This window comes from Phaseolus vulgaris, chromosome 6, assembly GCF_000499845.2.
Source record: "Phaseolus vulgaris cultivar G19833 chromosome 6, P. vulgaris v2.0, whole genome shotgun sequence".
NCBI classification, from domain to species: domain Eukaryota; kingdom Viridiplantae; phylum Streptophyta; class Magnoliopsida; order Fabales; family Fabaceae; genus Phaseolus; species Phaseolus vulgaris.
In genome coordinates, this window is record NC_023754.2 from 14888487 (window position 1) to 14915997 (window position 27511).

The 27511-nt window shown below is 32.9% G+C and overlaps 1 protein-coding gene and 1 long non-coding RNA gene across 4 annotated transcripts; both read right to left on the reverse strand.

Moving 5' to 3' along the window:
- Positions 1-7807: 7807 nt before the first annotated feature.
- Positions 7808-10669, reverse strand: LOC137833062 (transcription factor MYB97). The gene is made up of 3 exons (XM_068641445.1): positions 9918-10669; positions 8561-9443; positions 7808-8283 (listed from the first exon to the last, which is right to left on the reverse strand). The coding sequence occupies exons 1-3, from the start codon at positions 10287-10289 to the stop codon at positions 8000-8002; spliced, it is 1539 nt and encodes a 512-aa protein (XP_068497546.1). The 5' UTR covers positions 10290-10669; the 3' UTR covers positions 7808-7999.
- A 2963-nt stretch (positions 10670-13632) lies between these two features.
- Positions 13633-26128, reverse strand: LOC137831239 (uncharacterized). 3 transcript variants are annotated; one of them, XR_011084387.1, is made up of 3 exons: positions 25859-26121; positions 25638-25774; positions 13633-14008 (listed from the first exon to the last, which is right to left on the reverse strand). It is a non-coding gene; the product is annotated as an uncharacterized lncRNA (long non-coding RNA). The 3 variants fall into 3 exon arrangements; XR_011084388.1 differs by lacking the exon at positions 13633-14008 and adding an exon at positions 14030-14268 and having other exon boundaries at positions 25859-26124; XR_011084386.1 differs by lacking the exon at positions 13633-14008 and having other exon boundaries at positions 24505-25774; positions 25859-26128.
- Positions 26129-27511: the final 1383 nt, after the last annotated feature.

The following is a 27511-nucleotide window of genomic DNA, read 5'->3' on the forward strand; positions in this document are numbered from 1 at the left end:
AATAATAATAAAATATGAATTAATAACCAACAAGGATTACATCCCATTTATATCTTCCTAGAGTATATGGGAGGAGGGGGAATTTGTTGTAATAACTCATATGGTAGTTATGAAGGCGACTTGATTTGTTGACACACAACCACTACAACATTTTCCACTTTAGACAACGCAGAGATGTCAACAGGTGAAAAAGTGTTGCCTAAAGGAGGTATAGACAACGATTTTTTATTGTTGGCTACTTAGTAAGGTTTATTTACGTTTGACTCAAAATATTTAGAATAAACGTTGCCTAATTATTTTAAGCAACATTTTATAAAATGCGGACATGATTATTATAATGTTGACTGTTTATATGATTTTGGTGTCATTAATTATTATTTATAACATGGACAACTTATAAAGATGGTATTTAATCATTATATATACATAATAAATTCGATTTCATTAAATATATTATGCCCTAATAACAATAGAACGAATAAAATTATTGTATTAGTCTTACTATTTCATTCATATAGAAATTATTTTTTCTATAATTTGAATGTTATTATCATATATAGTAATTGTATTATTAAATTATAAGTTTAAAAGTATTTTAGAGTAGGGATGATAATATGTTAAATGATCACATGATTGTTTGTCTTCTTCAGATCAAGTAAATGAATGTTTCTTCAATATGTTAGTCAGAGAAGCAACTATAGAAGCATGATGTTGAACAAATTTTGATAAAAATCCATCAGCCCTAAAATTTTGTGCAATTGTTTAATGGTGGTAGGTGTCGTTCAAGAAATCATTGCACGAATTTTCTTAGGATCTAAGCCAAGGCCATCCTTGGATATTATGTCTTAAGTATTTAATCGATTCCTTGAAAAACAGACACTTGTTTCTCTTAAGGAAAAATTGATTAGTCATGAGGCATTGAAAAAGAATATCCAAATGAGAGATATGACCTTCTAATGACTTGCTATACACTAATATGTCGTCAAAGTATAACAACCTTCCGCAAATAGGGCTGAAGTAATATATTCATAATTGACTGAAACGAAGCAGGCACCTTACACAATCCAAAGAAAATCACCAAAAAATTATAATGACATTTGTGTGTGCAAAATGCAATTTTTGAAGTGTCAGTTGTGTTCAGTATAATTTGGTGGTATCCGGAACGTAAATCCTATTTTGAAAATCAATGTGCCCCATGAAGTTCATCAAACAATTCTTCAATTGGTGGATTGAGAAATCAATATTTTATCGTAATAATGTTAAGACCCTTCTAATCAACAATACTGCATAATTCATCTTTCTTTCGCACTAGCAGCATTAGGGTTGAGAAAACATTATGTTGAACAAGAGTTTTTTTATACAAACCAAGCCAATAAGGAGATGACCAAGAAACCAATTGGGAACATAGCAAGCAATTGTCCTTCAAAAAGAACCATGATGGTCAAATGGGGGGTTGTCATGAGTGACCATAACTCTCAAATGTCTAAGTCTCCTACCTCTTCAAGAAGCCAAGTGAGGAAAAGTGTGAGCTACCATGTGAGGGAGACTTGTTAGTGATAAGGCGCATGCTTGGTCAAATTCAAAAACCTTTTGATGAAAGTCAAAGGTAAAACATTTTTCACACAAGGTGCCTTATCAATAACAAATTGTGCTCCTTAATTGTGGATGGGGGTAGTTGCACAAATGTGACAAGTACAAGAGTGGTGCAAAAGCTTGGGTTGTCCACCATCTCTCATGCAAAGCCCTGCAAGCTCCAATGGCTTAGTAAAGAGAGGAAAATTATGGTTAATAAGAAACTCCTCATAAATTTTGCTATAAGAAAATATAAAGATGAGGTTTTATGTGATGTTGTGTTAATGGAAACAACACATATTCTTTTGGGAAGGTCTTGGCAATATTATAGACAAGTTCTACATGATGGCCTAACTAAATCACTTTTCTTTTAACTTCCAAGGGCACAAGGTTATCTTAAAACCCCTCTCTCCCAAAGAAGTTCGTGAGGACCAAATAAAAATGAAAAACAAAAGAGAAAATGAAAAAGAGAAAGAAAGCAAAGATAAACCGAGTCACAAAATATCATCTTACACAACTAAATCAATCATGTTGACTCGTTCCATGCTACAAACTGCACCTCCAAGGTGTCCTTCTTCTTTATCTTTTTCATTACCAAATAAATCTAATTACTTGACATCTTGGACAAAGAAAATTTGGGATGAACATCAAACACCTCCTAAGGATTCTCACCTTTTGAGAGAATTTTTTTTCACCAATCCCTTTCATCCCCAAATATTCTTTCCCAATATGGCTTGTAAGAAGAGCTTACCTTTTTGAACTCCACAAGCTCAAAGGACATAAGTTTGTTTCACATCCCACACCCTGCACTATCTTATATGTGAACAAACTAACCATGTTATATGCATGAGCTCTAAATTCGAGGTCGAATTCTCTCAAACCTAGGGGCATGATACAAACCAAGCCAACAAGGAGATGACCAAGGAAGCATATTACCATTCACACCATGAGAAGTCATCTCAACAATCAAGTGAAGACCTCACCAAGGATATAGCAGACCTCACCAAAGGGAGAAATGGACAAAAACCAGAGCATCTAATGTTCTTCCTACTAGTATTCTTAAGAATTAAACAAGTTGTAAATAAATTGGGCTCACTTTAGGGGTCCAAATAACTAGATAGGCTATAGTAGGTTCATACAACATAATAGGGGAGGTGCGCTTATCACTTTAGCTTGTTTTTGACCTAGTTTCTAGAAGAACAAGGCTAAGGTGTGGGTTTGACTAAGTCAAACCCTAAAGGCAGCCTCATTTTTAGGTTTCTCATCCTACCCTTGGTACTTGTTTTCCAAGGCACCATCCCTTATAAATAGGGTGTCATACTCCTTATATTTTAGATGTTGAATTTGAATAGAAAAGTTACTCTGCACAATTTGTGTGAGGTGTTTGTGAGGCTTGTTTCCTCTTAGCATTTGGTCTCATATTGAGTGATTTGAGAGCTCTCAAGTGGTTCCCATCAACACTTATCTTGGAGGAAAACAGAGTGGGGTGATCCATTCTGAATCCATTATATAAGAATTTCTTTCCTTCATCTCTTCCATTACTCCATTTATCTTTGTGTTCTTATGTTCTTATTTTCCTCCATTGTCAATTCGGTTTCCATCATGCTTGTATGTTTCCTTCCATGTTCATTTAATTTCCACCCTACATCATCAATCACCATATACTTGTATTTTTCCTTTGCCCTCTAGAAGTGAACATTCACACTTACTTAACCACTTGGTTAAGTTTGTGTCCATTGGGGATCTTCTTTGGGTTCTCACCATATAATTGTTAAAAAACCTCAATCATAAGTAAAATGTCATACCTAAAATAGAATCATCTAAAATCAACTCACATCAGCTTTGATGTCTCCAAATCTGTGTGGATTTCTTGAAGGTCTGGTTGCTGCTTGTGTGTGTGGGTTCTGGGTAGTTTGAATTTGTAAATCCCCTCTTAGTTAGGATCCAAATTTGGTTTAAATCAAATCCTTTTGAAAAAAAGTGTTTTACAAAGAAGTGGAAAAACAACTAGTTGTTTTATCGTTTCAATCGGTTGTTTTACACTTAGTGTTTTTGAAACAGGTTTTGACGAAGCTTAATATTGGTTGACTTTGCTGTCAAACCAATTCAATCGGTTGTTTCGACATTTCAACCAATTGTTTTTTGAAAATCCTTAACAAAATTTGTCAAGTTTGGTAAATTTGTTTTAATTGAGTCAAAACTGATTTGGCTCCTTCATTAAATGTTCTTAACTGCCTTTTGGAGTTTAAAAAGTTAGTTTTACGCTCCTGGTAGTAATATATAATATTACAATTTTTCAAATTAGTTTTCTCCAAGATTTACTTCAAGCTTTGGATTGACTTGTCTAAGAGTGGAATATGACTGCTTTGTAACTTTTGAATTCAATCTGTATCGGGTGTGATCAATCCTTATTCTCTCTTGAATACTGAAATTCTTTAAATGTGTTGTATGCAGATCCAGAGGGTGTTATGTGATCTGTAGTGTGTTGTATGCTAAAGGAGGTGTGTATTCTTGAAGGGTTCAAGATCACCTCTTTGGTGTGTGGTTTGTAATCAAGATTGTTGATTTCTTAGTGGAATACCCAGTGGTTTCTGGGGACTGGATGTAGCTCTTGGTATAAGAGTGAATCAATATAAATATGTTGTGTGATTCTTTCTATCCTTACTCTCATTTAAATCTGTTTTGGCTTGTTTTTCTTAACTGCTGATAAAAACAACCAGTTGAATCGCATAAACAACCGGTTGAATTTCTGAAAACATTATAAAATAAATTTGTTTCTTGGCTAACTTGTTTCCTTTCTCTTTGATTCTTCATTGGCTTTCTCTATACCTTCAAAGTTTGCGAATTTTTTTTATAAACAATTCACCCCCCTCTTGTCGAAGGCCTACAATTCCAACAATTACTTCATTGTGTTAAGAACCTTGTAATCAACACAACTGCCATGATTCATCTTTCTTTCACACTAGCAACATTAGGGATGTGAAAATATTATTACTTCGTTGTATAATTCCCTCAATCATCATTTCTTTGATCTGACGCTCAATTCCATGCTTATGAAAATATGGATATTTGTAGGGTTTGACGTTCACTAGAGTCAACCCTTCTAAGAGGGGAATGTGATGATCAATTGCTCAAATAAGAGAAAGGCCTCACGATTCCTTCAATAACTAGAGATATCTACTCAACATTTCCTCAATTTCTAGTACCGATAAAGGTTTAGGGAACTATACTATGGAAGGGAGGAGTTGTAACCATAAATATTCTGCTATGCCATCGGTAAAAATTATCCTCTTGATTCAATGTATAATGACCTCTAAAGGTGTTGTTCGGTGTTGACCTCTAAAGGTGAAGGTTTAGGGAACTGCTCCATAGAAGGGAGCAATTGTAACCAGAAATATTTCGCTATGCCACCGGTAGAAATCATCCTCTTGATTTAATGTATAATGACCTCTTGAGATGTCGTTCGATGTTGGCCCTTGACTTTAACCATTTTCCCCTTTCTAGTAAATTTCATGGTTAGGTGTTCATAGTCAATTAACAATGGCCCCAGCTTGTCAACCATTGTACCTCCAATACGATCTTAGCCCCACTTAATGGCAACGTAACAAATCAACAAAAAATGTGTGAAAACCCAATTGTAATGGTACATGTTTGCAAACAGATTAACATGAAAGCTCATCTCCATTCCTACCAGAACTTGAAAGTTTTAAGTCAGGACAACTGGAAGGCCCAAGAATTTAACTGTGCAATCTTGGATGAAGTTTTGCGTGCTCCCCCTATCTACTAGAATCGCAAGTAGGGAACCGTTGACATGGCCGAAAACCTTTAGGGTCTGAGAAGTTAAGTGGCCCATCAATGAGTGTAAATTAATTTGGGTCGGGTTTGTATTCGGAGGTGCGTGTGGTTCATTAGGAGTTCGGTCATCTATTTGAAGGAGGTTGTTCAAATCAATCTTATTCGTTTCAAAGTCGTTGGGTTCTGCTATCAACAACGTGAACTCACGCTTGCATTTGTGATCAGGTCGATACCGCTCATCACAATAGTAAAAAAACTGTTTGATTTTGGAAATCCATGATAATGGTTCAAGTCCATCAAATTGGGAGCACATCCAATTGCAAAGATGTTCGAGTAAAAGATTATAGGGTAGAATCATTTGTTGCGGTCTCAATCTCTCGAGATCCAATTTGAAGTGTCACTTGGACTTCCAAATTGGTCATGCGAGTATTCATTGCTTCTTAGAAAGCTTTCTGGCTTTCTAGTAATTGAAGAATGAAATCTATTTTTTCATCAACTTTTGACATAGGCATGGTATCTCCCTTGAGTTTTCTCTAAATGAAAGTACTAAAATATAATGCCTATATTACAGGTTAGGCTTCCTCCACAAACAATACTGGATAATTCTCTGGTATTTTTTCATCATGATGTTCTTCTTGTACCATATCAAATTTTCCAAAATTACCATTTGTTCTGAATTTGAAAATTCAGAAACCAACAAATATAATTCAAAAGTCAAAATTTTGTTCCAGAAAAGGAAATATAAAATGCAAAAGAAATACATTCAGGAACACAGAATCTGAAAATACATTCTAAAAATTTCAGAATTCAAAAATGTGTTCCAAAAATTCAGATTCAGAAATATATTTCAAAAAACATGTTATTTTTTAGCTTGTAAGTGCTTGCGTGCAGTTGGTCTCATACCCATAAAAGCATCAATGACGACTCTGCTAAGCATATGAACCAACATGGATTTGGTAATGGCATGTGGCTTATTAGAACTTGTGCAATTCTACTGCATTATTTTCTATTAGAAGTAGCGAGATTATGCAGCTTTGTTACATAATGTTGCTAACAAAACCAGTGCCAGTGCCACTGTAGAAGCATTGACTTGTGTATTTTTTCAGTTTTGTTTACCGCTTTTGATTGTAACTTAGGTAGTGAGCTTTGACAATGGTATAAGATTGAGATACTTCTAAAATGTCCCATTTAATTCATTTATTTTTGTTAATAAAAAAATGAAAGTATTTTTTTATCCACATTTTTCTTTTATTTATTTACGTCATTTTACAAGGACATTTTCGTCATCTTCAATGACAAATTGAGTGCAGTTGAAATAATATGGTTTAGAAAGAATTTCTCTAATACTTTTTTTTGGACCATGACATTAAGAATATAACTAAGTTGAAGAAAAAGACATATTACAACTTAAAATATATTTGTACAAACAAAAGAAATAAAAAGAAAACAACATATTTAGGAATTAAAAACAAATACGTAATATTTTATACTTATTTTTTTTCTCGACAAAACTTATCTAGTCCTATGTTATTAAGTACATGCTAATCGTTAGATAAAGCAAAATTATATAGAAAAATTAAATTTTTTTATTGATATTTCGTGTTCTCATCTTACAACATGTACACTTAAGTTATAACACAGTACATACATTCAAAATGGATAATTTTGAAGCTACAAATATAATATCAGCATGTTTGGTAATAAGTACACACTAATAATTGCTAATATTATTTTATATAAGAATGATTTTGATTCCAAAAGAAGACAAAAATTATCTTATTACGTATTTACCTGCTATATGGTAGGTGAAAAAAAAAACTTCAAAAATTAACGTCGAATGATTTCGATGTCTTAAGTATAAATTAAGATGTTATTTTAAAAATTTGGTTCTATTTTTAATTCACTATTAAATTTATGATTACTAATAATGACGTCATTTAATATGTCTTTGAATGAACTTATGTAATCGAAATTCTATAACATATTTTTTTTATTTAATTAAGTTTTGAAGTAATTTATAAATTTAAATATTTTAATTAAAACGAATTATACCTTTGCCTTTTCCAACTAAAAACAATTAAATTGATTATTGAACTAGTTAAACTATTCATTAAGGTTTAATAATTTAATCCAGATCAAATATATGATAATATTTAAGATGAAGTTTTAATAAAATAAAAAAATCGTTATAATAACAAATTTATATATAAACTAAAGAATGAAAATTTAATATACTATATATAATAATAAAAATTAAGATATAAAAATATAAATGACTAAACCGGTTGGTTATTTTAAAGCCGATTTATATATTTTAATTTTCTTAATTTAATTTAATAAGTTTCAAGGCTTGGTTTAATTTAATTAGTTTTTTTATAACCCCAACGTATCATATAACTTTATAAGAAATAATTATATCCCTTGATTATAGAATTTCATCGACAAACATAAATAAAATAAATCCTAAGTTAAAGGCTGTAATATACACAGAATCAATGACTAGTCTAACGTTTCAAACAACAGTTAATGGATATCATTTTGCATATACACCAAACTCCTTCATTAACATTATACATAGCTTCCAAAATTATCTTGGTAATCAACTTTCAAACCCTTTCAATCTGGATCAACCTTAGCAGAGACCAGGCAAATTGTCCCAAGTGTAGCAGCCTTGGTTTTCATTATGGTTTGTGGTATTGGTGAGAGGAAACAAGGAAGCTACTGGCTTCATATCAACTCCAAAATTGTCATCTGTCATGCCACTACCAGAAGGTTGGACATTGGACCCTTCTGGGACACCATTATTGAGCCACTCATGACCTTGTGTGTTGGAAGATGGAATCACTGTTAGCAATGATGACAAATCCTCATTCATGAATTTGCTCAAGTCAGGTGCCTCTTCCTTTGCTTTTGGTGCTGCATAGATCATCATTCAAATGAAATCAATGATCAAATTTTCAAAACTTTAAGTATAGTTCATCAAATATGTTCTACACTATGGATGATGCTAGCTGAACATGCTCTTGAGTAAATGAAAACAGCACACTAGTTGCTATTCTAAAGCTCTATGGAAATAATCACGGGAGAAATGAATAACAATAGACTGGTATAAACAATTATAATGCTTTTTGTATTGAAATAGGAAATAGTTAATCCAACAAAATGAAGCAAAGATGTATATGATGAAACCAACCTGATGCAGAAGAAGGCCAGTAGAGAGAGCTAGATGGAAAGTCCTCAAAGCTTTGGCATGCATCAAACATATCATTTCCCTCATTTAAACTCAAGTAAGTTCGTTTCTTTGAGTTCTGGCCCGAAGCCAAAGCCTGAGCCTCCAAGAGAAGATCCCCCAGCAAGCCGCTACTAGTTTGAAAAGAAGGATCACTGAAATCAATGTCAAGCTTGATGTCTTGCTCTTGGGGGGGTTTGTAGAACTGGTTTGAAGGGAGCTCCAACTTGGGTTGGAAAGGTGAGGAAGAAGAAATGCCTAGGTCAGATTCTAAGAAAGAGGGTTGAAAAAACGGAGAGAAACCTGAAGAAACTGGGAACCTGAATCCATCAAGATGAGGGAATTGGTTGGTGAGAGGAAGGTCAGGGAGGGGGTTGTAGCTTGGAGAGGCACGGTAGCGTTTGAAGCGAAGAGGGGTGCATAGCACTGGTTCTGGTCTCTGGAAGGTGAAGGAGAGAGGGGAGGGTGAAGAGGAGGAGAGTGGAAGAGGTGAATGGTCTAAGAAATTGAGAGGTGAAGAAGAGGTGAATGATTGTCTGTGTTGGAGAGGGGAACTGAGAGGGGAATGATGAGGTGCAGATGGAGATAGAGGTTGGTGTTGTTGATGGTGGTTTTGTTGTTGTTGTTGCTGGTAGTGTTGGAGGTGGTGGTTTTGGTTGAAGAACTCATAGTTTGTGAGAGTGTTATTAGGGCTTGATGCTGTTTGTGTGAGGCATGGGGAAAGGGTTGGTGTTGTGGAACAATGGTTATCATGCTCCTCTGAATAGAGAGGGAGACCTTGTCTTTGGCGACGTTTGATCCTTGTGTTCCAATAGTTCTTGATCTCATTGTCTGTTCTCCCAGGCAACTATGTTGCAGCACCAACCAAAAGAAACAGGGTTCAAAATCTGGTTTTCTTTGTTATATTAGTGCTATTTTGGATGAAATTTAACTAAAGTTCTATATCATTTTAGCTAAATAATCTCTATTCATTTAGTAATAGTGCCATATATATTGAAACATGTTGCATCAAGGATCACTTCAACATGGCATGTCTAAATGCATATCATATATTATTAGTAAATGATGATAAAAATACGCACCAATCAAAATTAACACAGTTTTTATTTATTTTTTTCTGAAAAGACTAAAATTAAAACTCATCATGTTCGCAAGCACTAACAAACATGTCAATCTTTAAGATAGTATGTTAATTGAGACCTTATAATATTTTTATTGGAGCTTTAGTTTTTGAGTGATTAGATATATTTGCAGATACAATATATTCATGCAAATTTTTTTTCTGAAGCTGTGAAGAAAAGAAGATGAAGAAAGTGCATACCAGAGCAGCCATTCTGGCCCATTTGTTGCCAAATTGTGAATGAAGGTCAATAATGAGCTTCTCTTCCTCAGGAGAGAATGCACCCTTCTTCAAATTGGGCCTCAAATGGTTAGCCCACCTAAGCCTACAACTCTTCCCACACCTATTCAACCCTGTGTTCTTCTGCACTGCATTCCAATTCCCTTCACCATGTTTTGTCACATAATCTATCAGAACAGCATCTTCTGCAGTTGTCCAGGGACCCTTCTTCAGAGCCACCTCCTCCACATTGCCACCACCCTCACCGCCACGAAATTCATTGTCACCACCAATCATTACCAGCAACCCATTTTCACCATTGGCAACATCATTACTGCTTGCCATACCCTCCATCAAGCTCCAACTCCTTCCAAGGGCAATCAAATAAGTTATAGTTCAACTTCGCCCTCTTGCTATGTGTTTAGCCGCTGCAATTCTCTGTCCATAAGCCAAATGCTTAATTTATCTCCACGTGGTCTATGCATGCATGTTCTGAAATAAACTGTATAATAAGATGAGGTGTGTGTACAAAGGTTAATTCCTAAGTTCCAAATATACCACACTACAGAAAAAGTTACTATGTATATACCAAAGGGAAATATTTAGGTTTGAGAGAAAAAGAGAGGGTATGAAGTAGAAGTGGTGGTTTCTGGTGGCTGCGGCGGTGGCGGTGAAGGGTGGCAAAGGTTGTTGTTTTGGATGGTGGCAACAGAATCTTCTGGCATAAACTGAATGAGGGTGCTTTGTTTCCACAGTGGCTTTTGAAGGGGCCAATATTTAGAGGGTGTCCTAAAATTTAGGTTCCTAGAAACTCTCTGAGCCAATGGTTCTTCCTAGCCCTTGCTGTTATCTAAGCTTATAACAACTCAGTTTTTGCTGCTATGTGGAGATGGAACAGAAGGGACAAGCATTGAGGGAAATGGAAACATGTGGCATGAGTTGTGAGTGTAAATGCACACAGTAGTGTGTGTTGTTTCATCCTAGGTCTGAGTTGGAGTATGTTGATTATAGAAGCCTTTTGAACACGCCATGCATGGGAAATATGTGTTGTAATTGTTAATACTAGATTGTACAAATATTTATTCGTTATTTTTAATTAATTACAATTTAAATATGTAATAAAGATGTTAAAACTATTTTTTATTCATTTATGTCCCAGCCAGAATCATAACACTATGAAATTAATTTTAAATACTGTGAAAAAATCACCAATGTTTATTAAGAAATTATTAAAAAATATTGATTTACAAAATTTTAAATTGGAAATAGATGTAATTAACTAATTAATTTATAATTTACAAATATGCATTTTCCTCTAAAATCATTGAAAATTTAATTTAAATGAATAATTAATTTTTTTTATATATATACTTATCATATATTTTTAAAACTAATATTGGAGATCCCACATCGACTAAAGATAAAGACAATTCATTTGTATATAAATAGGTGCAATGAGCTGATTTTATGGGATTGAGTTAGATTTAAAGTACACTTCTTAATAACTAAATTTATCATTATCTATAACAATATTTGTATTCGTCATTTTTCATCCTTAGTAATTTTAAATTCACTTTGAGAGAATAAAAGGTAGTGGAAAGAAACTACCACTTACCACCTCTATCAAGAAGTTGATACACCTTTTTTCTTATTACAATTAACATCAAATGAGATATCCCATTCTGTATTTTTCTAAATTAAAACAATATATAAATGACTAGTCTTATTGTATATTTATATACATTATATATTTGTTATAACAAAATTATAAAGTAAAAAAAAAAAATCATGCATATATATATATATATATATTATTGAATATATCTAAAAATTTAAAAAAAAATAAAAAATTAAATTTTAACTTATTAAAATAAAATAACGTGATATTAATACGAACATACCGGCATTGTTGCGTTTGGACCTTTTCTAGTTATTATTATACAAATTATTCTAAAAAGAAAAAAAAATAATAGTATGATATTTCCCTAACAGGTTTTTGGCGTAGACAAATTTATCCTTATTTTATTTTATTTTGAATATTTTAATAATTTTCTATTTTTTAGGTATTTATCAAATAAATAATTATTCTTATAATTAATTAAAAACTATTTTTTTATTCTATTTTTAAAACTAATATATTGTCATTTCGTAAGAAAATAGTTATCAATTTTAAATTTTAAATCTGAAATAGTTTATCAAATGTGGGACGGAACAGTTTATTAGATTTTGAACAATTCGTATTATGTATAATATGAAAATTATAGTTTCATCTCTTTTTATCATTTAATTTAATTCTTATCAATTTAATTTTTTATTTCTTCTTTACAAAAGAATATGAATATAATAATAACAAAAATAAAAAATACGAATATATCAACACAACATGTGTTTACACTAATTAATATATATATATATATATATATATATATATATAAACTTGATAATAGTGGTCTTTAGAAATATATATTTATTTGATAAAACATATTTTCTTAATGATAAAGTTTATTATTTTATTAACTCATACATATATCTTGAAATCATTCTATAAAATATGTTCTTATTTTTATTATCATTATAATTAAAAAATTAATTAATCAAAATAAAGACTTTAAAACTACATTATTATAATTTATATATTTAGTAACATCCCAAAACTACATTTAACTATTATAATACAAGTTCTATATGTTTATATACAAGCTTAGAGTTTTTCAAAACATTCATAAACCCTCAAGAACATCTGATGTAACAGCGTGTCTTTTTTTTTTAAACCAACAGAAACATTCTTCCCACCACAGTACCCTTTTTCTTTTGATTTTTCTTCTTTCTCTCTCTCCATATTCTCTTCTCTCCCTCTCTCCTAATTTTCTCTCCCAAACTTCATCTATTTTAGAATCTGATCATACCATGCTGTAGCTGAGGAGTTAAGGAACATTTTTACCCGATCAGATTTTTAAACAGAGTAAGTTCATTTTTACTCTAAATATCCTTTGTTCTCTGTTTTTTCTTAGGATTTAATCATCAATCTTGGTGGGGTCAGTTGAGAAGTTTAATCCTCTCAACTTATTCTACTATATACTGAATTTTTGTTCTGTTTGGATAACTTGCATTAGGCCCATAAATCTTTAAGCTTATCCAGACTGTGGGGATGATGACTTTTTACGGCAAGTGCACCGCGTTTGTCAAAAGTAATAATTGTCCCTAGGGACGGATATCGATCCCACAAAGAACAGTGAATCATCGAGTACAATATTCGCTAAATATAACAACAGAACAATAAAAAAGAGTGTGAAGTGATTATGTTGGCACTGATCAATAAGAAAACAAACAAAGAATTAGTTGCTTCAATTGGAAAAATTGGGATTAAGTTTCATCTCTCTCATTCTCATGTATTTTGATTAGCATGTTAATATTAAGTTCTTTAATTGAAATTGATGCCCGTATAAAAATCATTTATATCGATTCCTCGCATATAAAATCCTTAAGAATGTTCCCTAACTATCGATCCCTCGCATACTTATAAGAACAACTTAGAACGAAGCTCAGACGTTTAATAGCAATTAACATTTCAAGTCTATTCCTAACACTCAAATATGTTAAGTATTGTTGTTTAGGTCCGAACCCTAAAAATACCTCCCGGTCAGATTTAAGATTCTCAATTTGTCACGGAGAATTAAAAGTAAAACAACAATACCAATAATCAATCAAGAACTGAATATTAATATATAAAATATCACCTCAATACATAAGAGTTTTAGCAGATTACTCCCAAATCCCAAAGGGTAGAATTAGCCACGCATACTTCTATCACCTTCCATTATCCCAATTGGGTTACAATTCACTCTATGGTGTTTTACTCTCAATCTGGCACATTAAGGTTGAGCCTCTAGCCCTCTATTTATCCTAGTTTCCTAGGGTTAGGTTGTTTATTGTGTCGCGCTAATGGGCTAAATGATAAAACATAAAAAGGCCCAATCTTTCTTTGCATCTTTTCCATTCTGGGACCTTCTATCTTTATCTTTTTAGCTCAAATCATTCATCTTTAATCCAAATCTCCAATCTTCCTTAGAAATCTGCAATTAACACCAAATTTGGGAATAAAATACTCTTATTCAAATAAAGATCATAAAAAACGTAAAAAGGTATAAATTCATAAATTAGGGCATTCATCTTTAATCCAAATCTCCAATCTTCCTTAGAAATCTGCAATTAACACCAAATTTGGGAATAAAATACTCTTATTCAAATAAAGATCATAAAAAACGTAAAAAGGTATAAATTCATAAATTAGGGCATTCATCTTTAATCCAAATCTCCAATCTTCCTTAGAAATCTGCAATTAACACCAAATTTGGGAATAAAATACTCTTATTCAAATAAAGATCATAAAAAACGTAAAAAGGTATAAATTCATAAATTAGGGATTATTTTATATGTAAATTAGCAATAAATCCTCATAAGTGCCTATATTTTAATATGAAATATTACTGAAATTAGACACTTATCAGGGGAATAAAATTCTAAAAGTTGCTTGGAAAGCAAGCAATTGATGTAAGGGAAACTAAATTTAATTTTTAATAGCACCCTAGGATAGAAGATCTGAATGCAGAAGGGACGTGGTCCCAATATTCAATTTCTCTTGCAGGGATGTTGTGTGTTTATATGTTGGGTTGTTTGTTTATATATTATTTAAATTTGTAAAAATATTATATTTTGATGGTTTAATATTTAAGTGTTGTTTTTTTTATGTTAATTACGCTTTTGAATATTGTGGATCACTTTTTGAATGATATTGTATGACGGAATGGTATGGAATTGAATTCATACATTTAGGATAATGTATGGACTGATGTTTGCTGTGTATTAAGTATTGATGCCTATGTGGTAACAGAGATCTCCGAGCTTCACTGATGATCTAAGTCACATAGACTAAGATATCAGGTGGTGAGAAGTTGATGGGGGAGTTCATGCACACCGTGACATATGAGATGCACGGCTTGGGTTGTATTGAACTTACCTTGATCCTTTCTGTTGGATTCGCTGGTAATCTTTGGATCAGGTGTTAGTCTCTGGTAGGACTTACTTAATACGGGTCTTCCGGAAGATGTTGTTTGTTGAATATTCTGAATGTGTAGATCCATGTGAGATCTATGTGATTGTTTTATTGTTGAGATTTAAAGAAGATTGAATAATTTGAGAAATTGATCATGTAACTTGGTTTTCTCTCTTGATTTAATTGCGTATATTATAAAATTCTATTTTCACTAGCTTACCCTTGCTTTTCTTGTTGTGTTTGAACTGTGATGACTGTACTACGTACACGAGCAGATGATCTTATAGGTGTTTGAGGATCTGAAGAGCTTTAGGGTGTTGATTTTGAAACTTATATTGTAAATATTTGTATTTCTATATGTCCTAATCATGTATTAGGAATGTTTTGAAAAACTTTATGCTTGTATTAAATATGTAGAACCTGCATTGTAATAATTAGATGTTATTTTCCGGGGTGTTATATTTAATGGTATCAGAGCGGTTCATCCTTAAAATAACCTGAGGGTAGTGGGTTTATTGTGTTTCTCCTGCGTGTAAATTGTTTTTTAAGTCTAGCTTTAAGGCTTAGCTAAAAGTGCCTAATAGTATGTTTAACAATGTTGTTTTCTTGAAATCTTGTTTGTGTTCGAGTCAAATTAATTGTTTATGAATAAAGATGAAAGTATTAAGAATGAAAAGAATCTTGATAGAGTGGTGAGGGTGCACACTCATGACTAGATCAAGATTATTTTCTATCTTAATTCTAAACAGTTAGAGTACATTTTAGAGGTAAGTCTTGATTGGTTTTGTATCTATTTTGTGTGATTATTTCTTTTAAGTTAATTTGTCATAAAGATGTAGTTAAAAATTTATAGTAATTTCTAATCCAATTCGTTATGTGCTTAGAAAATGACACGTAGACCACCTACTCCACCTCCACTAGTAGATATGCCCAACTTAGCTCGGGCAATAGAGATGATGGCAACAGCCTTGCAACAACAGAGTGCTACTATGGCACAACATCAGGCTGCCCTTCATCAATTAGAAACAGCTAGATTAGCAGCAGAAGCATCTCAGCTTCATCAACAAACCCATACCTTTAGTCTGGAGGATTTTTTGAGACATAATCCACCCAAATTTAATGGCTAGGTAAATCCAGATGGAGCAGACCAGTGGGTGAGAGATATAGAAAGAATCTTTTAAGCTACTCAATGCCCTGAAGAGAGAAAGTTATCTTATGCCATGAAGTTGAGTTTTTGTGGATAGACATGAAGCAAATGATGGAAGACAAAGGTGAAGATGCTACTTGGGAGAACTTCAAAGTAAGATTCCTGGAGGAGTATTTTCTTGATAGTGTCAGGTATACAAAAGAAATTGAATTCATGCAGTTGGAACAAGGAAATCTTTTAGTCACTGAATATGCTACTAGGTTCAAACACCTAGCTAGATTCTACACCCAAACCATGACTGAGGCTTGGAGAGGTAGAAAATTTGAGTTTGGATTGAAGCAAGAGCTAAAAGAAGTGGTGATTCCTATGTCCATTAGAGATTTCCCTACTCTAGTGGAGAAAGCAAAAGTAGTGGAGAGTTTGAAAAATAGTAGCAGACTTGCTAAGCCTCAAGTGGGAGGGCCTTCTAAAAGCATGCCTAAATATGAAGACAGAAAGAAACCTTATTTCAGACCTCAATCTTATAGCAGTGGAAGACCCAGTTCTCAATCACCACCTAGTTTCAGATGTTTTAGATGCGGTGGGCCACATGTTGTTAGATTTTGCCCTCATTCAGTGTCAAATGTGACATGTGATAGATGTCACAGGTATGGTCATGCAACAAAAGACTGACGTGTCCAATTGGGAGCTCCAAATTCTGGCGGAGTGCAACAAGTACAACAAAATAGTAATCAAAAACCCAAAGCTGCTGGCATAGTTTTTGCTATTAGTGGAGCTGAAGCTTCACAGTTTGATAGCCTTGTTAGAGGTATTTGTTCTATCATTGGAACACAGTTATCTGTATTGTTTGGTTCTGGGGCAACCCATTCTTTTATATCTTTTGACTGTGCTAAGAAACTTAAGTTGTCAGTCCGAGAATTAGAATTTGAGTTGGTGGTATCTACACCAACAGAAGGTATTATAGTAACTTCTTCCATGTGTGTTGAGTGTCCAGTAATTATAGATGGACAAAGATTCAAAATCAACATGATTTGTACCTCTAAAAGATTTGGAGGTTATATTGGGAATGGATTGGTTGTTTGCTAATCATATCCTTATAGATTGTGGTCGGAAGAAGTTAATTTTCCCTGGATTAGAAAGCATGCAGGTAATCTCAGCTCATTAGTTTGAGAGAGAGATACAAGAAGGTGCAGAATGTTTTATGCTCTTGGCTTGTTCTATAGTTACTGATAAAGTACAAAACGATATGTTTGTAGTTCAGGAGTTTATGGATGTATTTCCTGATGAGATTCCTAAACTTCCACCAAAGAGAGAGATAGAGTTTGTAATAGACCTGATTCCTAGAGCAGGCCCTGTGTAAATTTCTCCATACCGAATGGCACCAGCAGAGTTAGTTGAATTGAAGAAACAACTAGAAGACTTATTGGAGAAGCAATTCATTCGACCTAGTGTTTCTCCATGTGGAGCTCCAGTGCTATTAGTGAAGAAGAAGGATGGTTCGTCACGTCTATGCATAGATTATAGACAATTAAACAAGTTAACAATAAAGAATAAATATCCTCTTCCTAGAATTGACGATTTGATGGATCAATTGCATGGGGCAGTTGTCTTTTCTAAAATATATCTGCGCTCAGGTTATCACCAAATTTTAGTGAAAGTGGAAGTTGTTCAAAAAAATGCTTTTAGATCAAGGTATGGTCACTATGAATTTCTGGTTATGCCATTTGGTGTGACCAATGCTCCAGCTATCTTCATGGATTATATGAATCAGATATTCAGACCTTTTCTTGATAAGTTTGTGGTAGTGTTTATAGATTATATCTTGATCTATTCTCGTACAAGGGAAGAACATGCAGAACATCTTAGAACTGTCCTGAACATTTTGAGAGAAAAACAATTAGATGCTAAACTTTCAAAATGTGACTTCTGGATGTCAGAAATACAATTTTTAGGACATGTCATCTCTGCACAGGGAATATCAGTAGATCCTTCTAAAGTGGAAGTTGTACTTCAGTGGGAACGTCCTAAAACAGTTATAGAAATTAGAAGTTTTGTCGGGTTGGCAGGATATTACAGGAGATTTATAGAAGGCTTTTCTAAAATAGTGGCTCGTTGGACCCAATTGACTAGAAAGGATCATCCTTTTGCATGGACTGAACAATGTGAGAAAAACTTTGAAGAGTTGAAAAGAAGGTTGACTAATGCTCCTATATTGACAATCCCTGATACCAATCAATCTTTTGAAGTTTTCTGTGATGCTTCCTATCAGGGATTGGGTTGTGTTCTAATGCAAAATAAGAAAGTTGTTGCCTACGCTTCTCGTCAGTTAAAGGTGCATGAAAGAAATTATCCAACTCATGATCTAGAATTGGCAGCAGTTATCTTTGCTTTAAAAACATGGAGACATTTTCTTTACGGAGTTAGTTTTAATGTGTTCAGTGATTATAAAAGCTTGAAGTATTTGTTTGATCATAAGGAGTTAAATATGAGGCAGAAGAGATGGATTGAATTTTTAAAAGACTGATTTTCAGCTAATATATCATCCTGGGAAGGCAAATGTTGTTGCAAATGCGTTGAGTCGTAAAAAGATACAAATGTCGTCGCTTATGATTAGAGAGTTAGCATTGATTGAAGATTTCAGGAGTATGAATTTGGAGGTTTCCATGTCTTCAAATTGCATTAGTTGTAATACACTTGTTATAACTAATGAATTTCTGGAGAAGGTAAAAAAGAAGCAGTTGGAAGATTCAAAATTGAAGAACTTCATGGGCTTATTAAATACTGACAAAGCTAAAGACTTCTCTTTAGGAGTGGATGGTATTTTGGGATTCAAAAATAGAATATGCATACCAGAGGATAATGAACTAAAGCAAACAGTGTTATCTGAAGGTCATAAAAGCAAACTCAGTTTACATCCAGGAATGACCAAGATGTATCAAGATCTCAAGAAGTCTTATTGGTGGCATGGCATGAAGAGTGATGTAGCTAACTTTGTAGCTGCTTGCTTGACTTGTCAGAAATCAAAGATTGAACATCAACGACCTGGAGGCATGTTAACTCAGTTAGACATTCCAGTGTGGAAGTGGGATAGTATCTCAATGGATTTTGTTACCCACTTACCACGTACTTTACAGAAGCATGACTCTGTTTGGGTCATAGTGGACAGGGTGACAAAGACGACACACTTTCTACCTATAGACTTGAGAATCTCTATGCGGAAGTTGGCCCAGATTTACATAGATGAAATAGTCAGATTACATGGTGTACCCTCCAGCATAGTTTCAGATAGAGATCCCAGATTCATCTCCAGATTCTGGCAAACACTTCAAGAAGCTTTGGGGACTAAACTTAGACTTAGTTCAGCATACCATCCTCAGACTGATGGACAATCAGAGAGAACTATCCAGTCCTTAGAGGATTTTCTTAGGGCTTGTGTGTTAGATCATTTGGGAAGTTGGGATGAAATTCTACCTTTGGTGGAGTTCACTTACAATAACAGTTACCAAACTAGCATAGGAGTGGCTCCTTTCGAGGCATTGTATGGAAGAAAGTGCAGGACACCTCTGTGTTGGTTTCAGGATGGTGAGAGTGTGTTAATTGGACCAGAATTAATACAACAAACCAATGAGAAAGTCAAAATGATTCAAGAAAGATTGAAAACATTTCTCAACAGGCAAAAGTCGTATGCAGATAAAAGAATAAAACCTTTAGAATTCTCTGTGGGTGAGCATGTCTTTTTGAGAGTTACACCGTTCACTGGTGTAGGAAGAGCACTCAAATCCAAGAAATTGACTCCTAAGTTCATAGGACCTTATCAAATTCTCCAGAGAATAGGCCACGTGGCTTATGAAATTGCTTTGCCTCCTCCTTTTGCTAACCTTCACAATATTTTCCATGTATCCCAGCTAAGAAAGTACGTACCTGATCCCAGTCATATTCTAGAGTCTGATTCCATCCAGGTGAAAGAAAATTTGTTGTTTGAAGTGAAACCAATCAGAATTTTAGACTCACAAGTGAAACAACTTCGTGGAAGGAGTATTCCCATGGTGAAAGTATTGTGGGATCTCATATCTGGAGACTCCACTTGTGAAATTGAAGAGGAGATACGAGCATCATACCCTAATCTCTATATTGGTAAGTTCATTTTCGAGGACGAAAATTTTTGTAGTTGGAGATAATGTAACAGCGTGCCTTTTTTTTAAAAACCAACAGAAACATTCTTCCCACCACAGTACCCTTTTTCTTTTGATTTTTCTTCTTTCGCTCTCTCTCCATATTATCTTCTCTCCCTCTCTCCTAATTTTAGCTCCCAAACTTCATCTATTTTAGAATCTGATCATACCATGCTGTAGCTGAGGAGTTAAGGAACATTTCTACCCGATCAGATTTTTAAACAGAGTAAGTTCATTTTTACTCTAAATATCCTTTGTTCTCTGTTTTTACTTAGGATTTAATCATCAATCTTGGTGGGGTCAGTTGAGAAGTTTAATCCTCTCAAATTATTCTACTATATACTGAATTTTTGTTCTGTTTGGATAACTTGCATTAGGCCCGTAAATCTTGAAGCTTATCCAGACTGTGGGGAATAAAATTCTAAAAGTTGCTTGGAAAGCAAGCAATTGATGTAAGGGAAGCTAAATTTAATTTTTAATAGCACCCTACGATAGAAGATCTGAATGCGGAAGGGACGTGGTCCCAATATTCAATTTCTCTTGCAGGGATGTTGTGTGTTTATATGTTGGGTTGTTTGTTTATATATTATTTAAATTTGTAAAAATATTATATTTTGATGGTTTAATATTTAAGTGTTGTTTTTTTTATGTTAATTACGCTTTTGAATATTGTGGATCACTTTTTGAATGATATTGTATGACGGAATGGTATGGAATTGAATTCATACATTTGGGATAATGTATAGACTGATGTTTGTTGTGTATTAAGTATTGATGCCTATGTGGTAACAAGAGATCTCCGAGCTTCACTGATGATCTAAGTCACATAGACTAAAATATCAGGTGGTGAGACGCTGATGGGCGAGTTCATGCACACCGTGACATATGAGATGCACGGCTTGGGTTGTATTGAACTTACCCTGATCCTTTCTGTTGGATTCGCTGGTAATCTTTGGATCAGGTTTTAGTCTCTGGTAGGACTTACTTAATACGGGTCTTCCGGAAGATGTTGTTTGTTGAATATTCTGAATGTGTAGATCCATGTGATTGTTTTATTGTTGAGATTTAAAGAAGATTGAATAATTTGAGAAATTGATCATGTAACTTGGTTTTCTCTCTTGATTTAATTGTGTATATTATAAAATTCTATTTTCACTAGTTTACCCTTGCTTTTCTTGTTGTGTTTGAACTGTGATGACTGTGCTACGTACACGAGCAGATGATCTTACAGGTGTTTGAGGATCTGAAGAGCTTTAGGGTGTTGATTTTGAAACTTATATTGTAAATATTTGTATTTCTATATGTCCTAATCATGTATTAGGAATGTTTTGAAAAACTTTATGCGTGTATAGAAATATGTAGAACCTACATTGTAATAGTTAGATGTTATTTCCCGGGGTGTTACATCTGACACCTGTATGATCATTTGCTCGTATACATAAACAGTCAACTCACAACACAACAAGATCCCAAATTACATTGATCAATTTCTCTCTTTTTTTTCAATCTTCTTCAAATTCCAACATAAAACAATCACATAGATTCCACATGGATATACACATCCAGGATTCAACAAACAGAATAATAAGTGATGCCTTCCGGAAGACCCGTATTAAGTAAGTCTTATCAGAGACTAACACCTGATCCAATAACCAAGACTTAGATTACCAGTAAAACTAAAAGAAAGGATCATGGTAAGTTCAATATAACCCAAGTCGTGCATTTCATGGTGTGCATGAACTCCCACATCAGCTTCTCGTCACCTCATATCTTAGTCTATGTGACTTAGATCATCAATGAGAAATGAAGCTCATAGATCTCTGTTACCACGACATCAATACTTTATACACAAACAAACATCAGTCCATTCATTATCCCAAATGTATGACTTTAATTCCATACAATTTTCATACGCAATCTACAACATTAAAAGTCCTATTTAACATAAGGAAAACAACACTTAAATATTAAACTATCAAAATATAATATTTCTACAAGTTTACACAATATATAAACAAACATCATCTCTGCAAGATAAATTGAATATTGAGACTACATCCCCTCCATATTAAGATATTCTAGCCTGGGATGCTATTAAAAAAAGTTTGGTGTTCAATTTATAGTTTCTAATAAATGATTTTTAAATAAATGGTATTGTTAAGATAACATGTGTATACATACTTTTTAAAATTAATGAGGTTATGATTGGAAAAAAATACATTTTAATTCATTGAAGTGATTCATTTTTGTTGTGCCGTATGCAAATAATTAATGTATCTGACATTTTTTAATAAACGTGAAACATATTTATTTTTTCATATTTAAATACGGAGGGATTATGTATATGAATAATTTTTTATTTCTTAATTTAATCTTTAATTTTTATTTTAAATTAAGTATTATGTATTAACTTAATTAAAAATAATTGATCTTTTAATATTGAAATTTTAATATTAAATATCACACCATCTCTTAGATTCAAGTCAATTTATATTAATACTTACCTTAAATTTATATTATTAATTGATTGCTTTAAAATATATTTTGAAAAATAGTAATAATTAAAAGTAAAGAAATATGTAGTTAAATTTTAATAATGTATTTAAAGTGATAAAAATTATATGAATCAAGTATATAGGTGAATTTTATTTTTAATCTAATTAATTTGTAATATGTTATATATATATATATATATATATATATATATTGAAATATATATTTTCAAATATTTTCTTAAATTAAAATAATTTATTTAAAATAAATATGAAATAAAATTAAGATATATATATATATATATATATATATATATAAACTATTGCTATTATATATAAAATCAATAACTTTTAAACTGCCATCTCTAGTGCTTGATTCTTATGTTAAATCATATTTCACTATATTTTAAAAAGCTAAGTAATTCTCATTCGGAAAGTGAAAACACGTTTTCATGCATCAACAATTTAAAAATATCTATACCAATTTTGAAGAGAATTATCAGACATAACAAAATTCTATATAAAAAGATTTATTATAATTATTTATTTGAAGTATCTCATATTAACTAAGGTATTTACGAAAGAAAAATTTCAGCTAATCAAATCTTTCTTTTTTATCTGTTATTTCTTTAATTTAAACTTTTTAAAATTATACACATAAGTATGAATTGCATCTAAAAAGTCATGCAATTAATGCACATGTTGATCCTTGGTTTATATGACTTCAAATCATTTTTTTAATCTCTTGCTTATCATTTCATGTTCTTCATTGCTACCGTTGAAATATTAAAAAGTTAAATGATCAACCAAATTATTTATTAATACAAATCCCAAAATTTTGAAGGAAAACTTTATAGTTTGTTAAATTCTTTAATGATTATGGATTATTCTCCTTATTATATATATTGTCCAGATTACTAATTTCCGAGGTCTTTAGTTCACTTTAAATTCCTAATACAGTTATTTTCATAAGTTCCTTGGCAATCTTGAAAATAAAAAATATAAAATGATGAATCAAATTATTTATTAATACCAATCATAAAATTTTGAAGAAAAACTTTATATTTTTTACAGTTCTTTAAGGGAGACATTGGATTCTACTTTATAGTTTTTTAGGAGTATTAGGGAAAATTAAACACCTCATGGTTTTGATTAAGTTGTTGAAAATATTCAAATTCAAACATGTTCATGCATTTCATTTAACAATAAATTATACAAGATGTAAATGTTTCATTATATATATATGACACAACTACTAAAAAAAATATAATATTTCGTGGACCAAAAACAGACACATAAGTGTCGGATTTTTTTGCCAGCAGTCCCACGAAAAAAACTTGGAAGCAAACAGGAATTAGCGTGGGTGAGCAAGTTCGACCCTGCGTGGGCTAAGTCCACGCAAAACAGATGCAAATTGCATCGGCTAAGCCCACGTCCAATCGATGCAATTGCGACGGCTTATGCGTGGGTCAAACCGACGCAAAATTAAAATATCGTCTATGCGTCGGTTTGGCCGACGAAATGAAAACAAAAAATATCAGATGTTGCGTGGACTAGGCCCACACAAAAACTGACGTAGAAATTAATTAATATTAAAAAAATTGGCGTGGGCCAAAGGCCGACGCATAAAGGGATGAAAAAAAAAACAATTTATTTTGTTTTTAGCTAGTTTACCCTGAAAACAATAAATACCAATCAAATCACATTCAGACAAATTACTATCATTAACAATACATCCAAAAACACATCCAGAGTACAAAAATAATACAAATAGTTAAACAAAGTCTTTGATCCATTCAAATATTCAAAATCGATATTAATACTTTAAAAAAATATTAAAATTAAAATTGTACTTTACAAATTTAACTAAAAGCACTAAAATGAATCTCATAATAATGTGATCTATGAAAACCTGGAAAAAATACAAACAATATAAATAAAAAAATGAAATAATTAAAATATTTAGTATATAATAAAAATGTCAAATAGTTAAACTTAGGATGCACTTTAAGGAACAAATTGATCATCTAGCTCTGGATCATACTCATGATCGAATTGAGTTGTGCTATTGGAAGCATTTTTGTCACGTTCTATTGAGATAAGTTTTCCTTTTATAACCTTCATCTCATCCTCCAAGTGTGCATACTTCTGACTCCACATACTAAGTTCAGCACGAAGCATTTGATTTTCAATCACATGCTCAGATTGTAATTTTCTGGCCCAATCTACTGCCCATATTTATTACTCTATGCAGCCCTTATTTAATTTATACACCCCCATGTAACTATTTGTAATTTTTTGGCCCAATCTTCTGCCCATATCTTTTACTCTCAACAACCTCTATTTAATTTCTACACCCTATAATTTTCTAGCCCAATCTGCTGCCCAGATATTTTACTCTTTGGAGCCCTTATTTAATTTATACACCCATCTAACTATTTGTAATTTTAAGGCCCAATCTACTGCCCATATTTTTTACTCTCAACAACCTCTATTTAAGTTAGGTAGTATGAATTTACGTGTTGTTGTGATGAGGGGCGTGCATTTTGTAGGGATGAGTAATGCCATTAAGGAAAGAAGAGGTGGCAAGTGAGGTGTGATGACATGCCACATAAAAGAGGATTTACCAATGTGTCATTTATAGGCACTGATATGGACTTCACAAGCGGTGGAGTTTAAAAGCATGTGTGAAGATATCAGCACCAAATTACTCTGCTCTATCTGTCTTAGTCAATTTTTTTCTAAAAATTAGTACAGGTATTACCATAACAAGTTGCACAAGGTCCAAAATGTGTTTTCCAAACAAATTAGTCGTTGATAACAATTTTAAAACTTTACCTGTGAACTTGTAAAGCAGAAGGTGGAGCTCAACAAATGAAGGGACCGCAAATGGAGAGGACCACAAGAAGGTGGAGCTCAAAAAATGAAGGATCGCAAATGGAGGGGACCGCAAATGGAGAACAAGAAGACAAGATCTGAAATGAAAGTTAAGAAAAAAAACATTGAGGTGACCACAAATGGAGAAGAGGCAGAAAAGGAAGACGAGAACAGAAAACAACCGGCGGTGGAGCAGCGGTGGAGTTGTGGTGGACCAGCGACGGTGGAGGGTGGAGGGCAGCTGGAGGCAGAGAATTAGGTTTTCTGGTTGGGGAGATTGGGTAAAACGTGGGTGGGCAAGTGTGGGGCAAGTGAAGGGCAGGGTGAAAATTTTCTTAAATAGGTAGCTTAAATATAATTTAATAAATTCATGAAAAATAAATCGTTCTTATTCAAATTAATGAAAAATATGTAAAAAGGTTTAAATTCATAAATTATGGGTTACATTATACTTATTTTATCAATTGATACTCATAAGTTCCTGTATTTTAATATAAAATATTATTGAAATATGACATTTATCAGTAGCTAAGAGCCCAAAGAATACTCGTTGAACCAGAAATGACTTGGTAAAGAATACTTGGTCGAGTCAGGAGCTGCTATGGAAATAATACTCCTTAACAAGGTCAATCAAGAATGTCTAGGAGTTGAAAGAATGCTCATTAAGTCAATAGTGGCTAAAGTCGAGAATACTCATTAAGGTAAGAGTGGGTTGGAGTCAAGAACACTCAAGGGGTTAGTGATGACTTTTTACGGCAAGTGCATCGCGTTGTCAAAAGTAATAATGTGTCCCTAAGGACGGATATCGAACCCACAAGGAACAGTTGAATAATCAAGTAAAAGATTCACTAAATATAAAACAAAATAATGCAAGTGTGTTGGAATTTGTTGTAATGGCAATGATTAAAAAGAAAATAAGTCAAAGAGTTTGTTGTTTCAATTGGAAAAATAGGGATTGAGTTTCATCTTTCTTACTCTTTTGTATTTTGATTAGCATGACAATATTGTGTCCTTTGATTGATATTGATGCTCATATAAAAATCATTTATATTGATTCCTCACATATAAAATTATTAAGATGTTTCCTAAATATTGATTCCTCTCGTATTTATAAAAACAACTTATCCTTAAGATCAAACGTTAATAGCAATTAACATTTCAAATCTATTCTTAGCATTCAAATATGTTAAGTATTATCGTTTAAGTCATAACCGTAAAAGTACTTCCCAGACAAATTTAAGATTCTAGATCATGGTAAATCAAGCATTACAAACAAAACAGTAATACCAATCATCAATCAAGAACAAAATATTGTGTTTAGATATCACCTCAATACATAAGAGTTTGAATAGATTATTCCCAATCCTAAAGGGTAGAATTAGCCACACATGATGACTATTACAAGCAAGGAGAGCAAGAAAAGAAGATCTAGAATGTTTCTCCTTGACGACTGTCTCCTTTAATGTTTCTGACACCTCCTATTCTCCCAATTGGATTACAAGTCACTCAAATGTGTAGAATTAGCCACACATGATTACTATTACAAGCAAGGAGAGTAAGAAAAAGAGATTCAGGATGTTTCTCCTTGACGACTGTCTCCTCTAATGTTTCTCACACCTCATATTCTCCCAATTGGGTTACAAGTCACTCAATGGTGTTTTCCTCTCAATCTTGCACACTAGGGTTGTGCCTCAAGCCCCCTATTTAACCTAATTTGTTTAGGTTTAAGTGGATTCTCGCTCAAACGAGTAAAACATCGAAGATGACCAATGTTATTGGAGCATTCATGATCAAGCGAGAGTGGGCTCACTTAAGTGATAAGTGTCTAATTTCAG

Coding starts and splice junctions, on each gene's coding strand:
- LOC137833062 (XM_068641445.1), bottom strand. CDS start 10,289: ATGGAGGGTATGGCAAGCAGTAATGATGTTGCCAATGGTGAAAATGGG. Junction 9,444..9,917: donor GGGCCAGAATGGCTGCTCTG/GTATGCACTTTC, acceptor GCTGCAACATAG/TTGCCTGGGAGAACAGACAA. Junction 8,284..8,560: donor CTGGCCTTCTTCTGCATCAG/GTTGGTTTCATC, acceptor TGATCTATGCAG/CACCAAAAGCAAAGGAAGAG.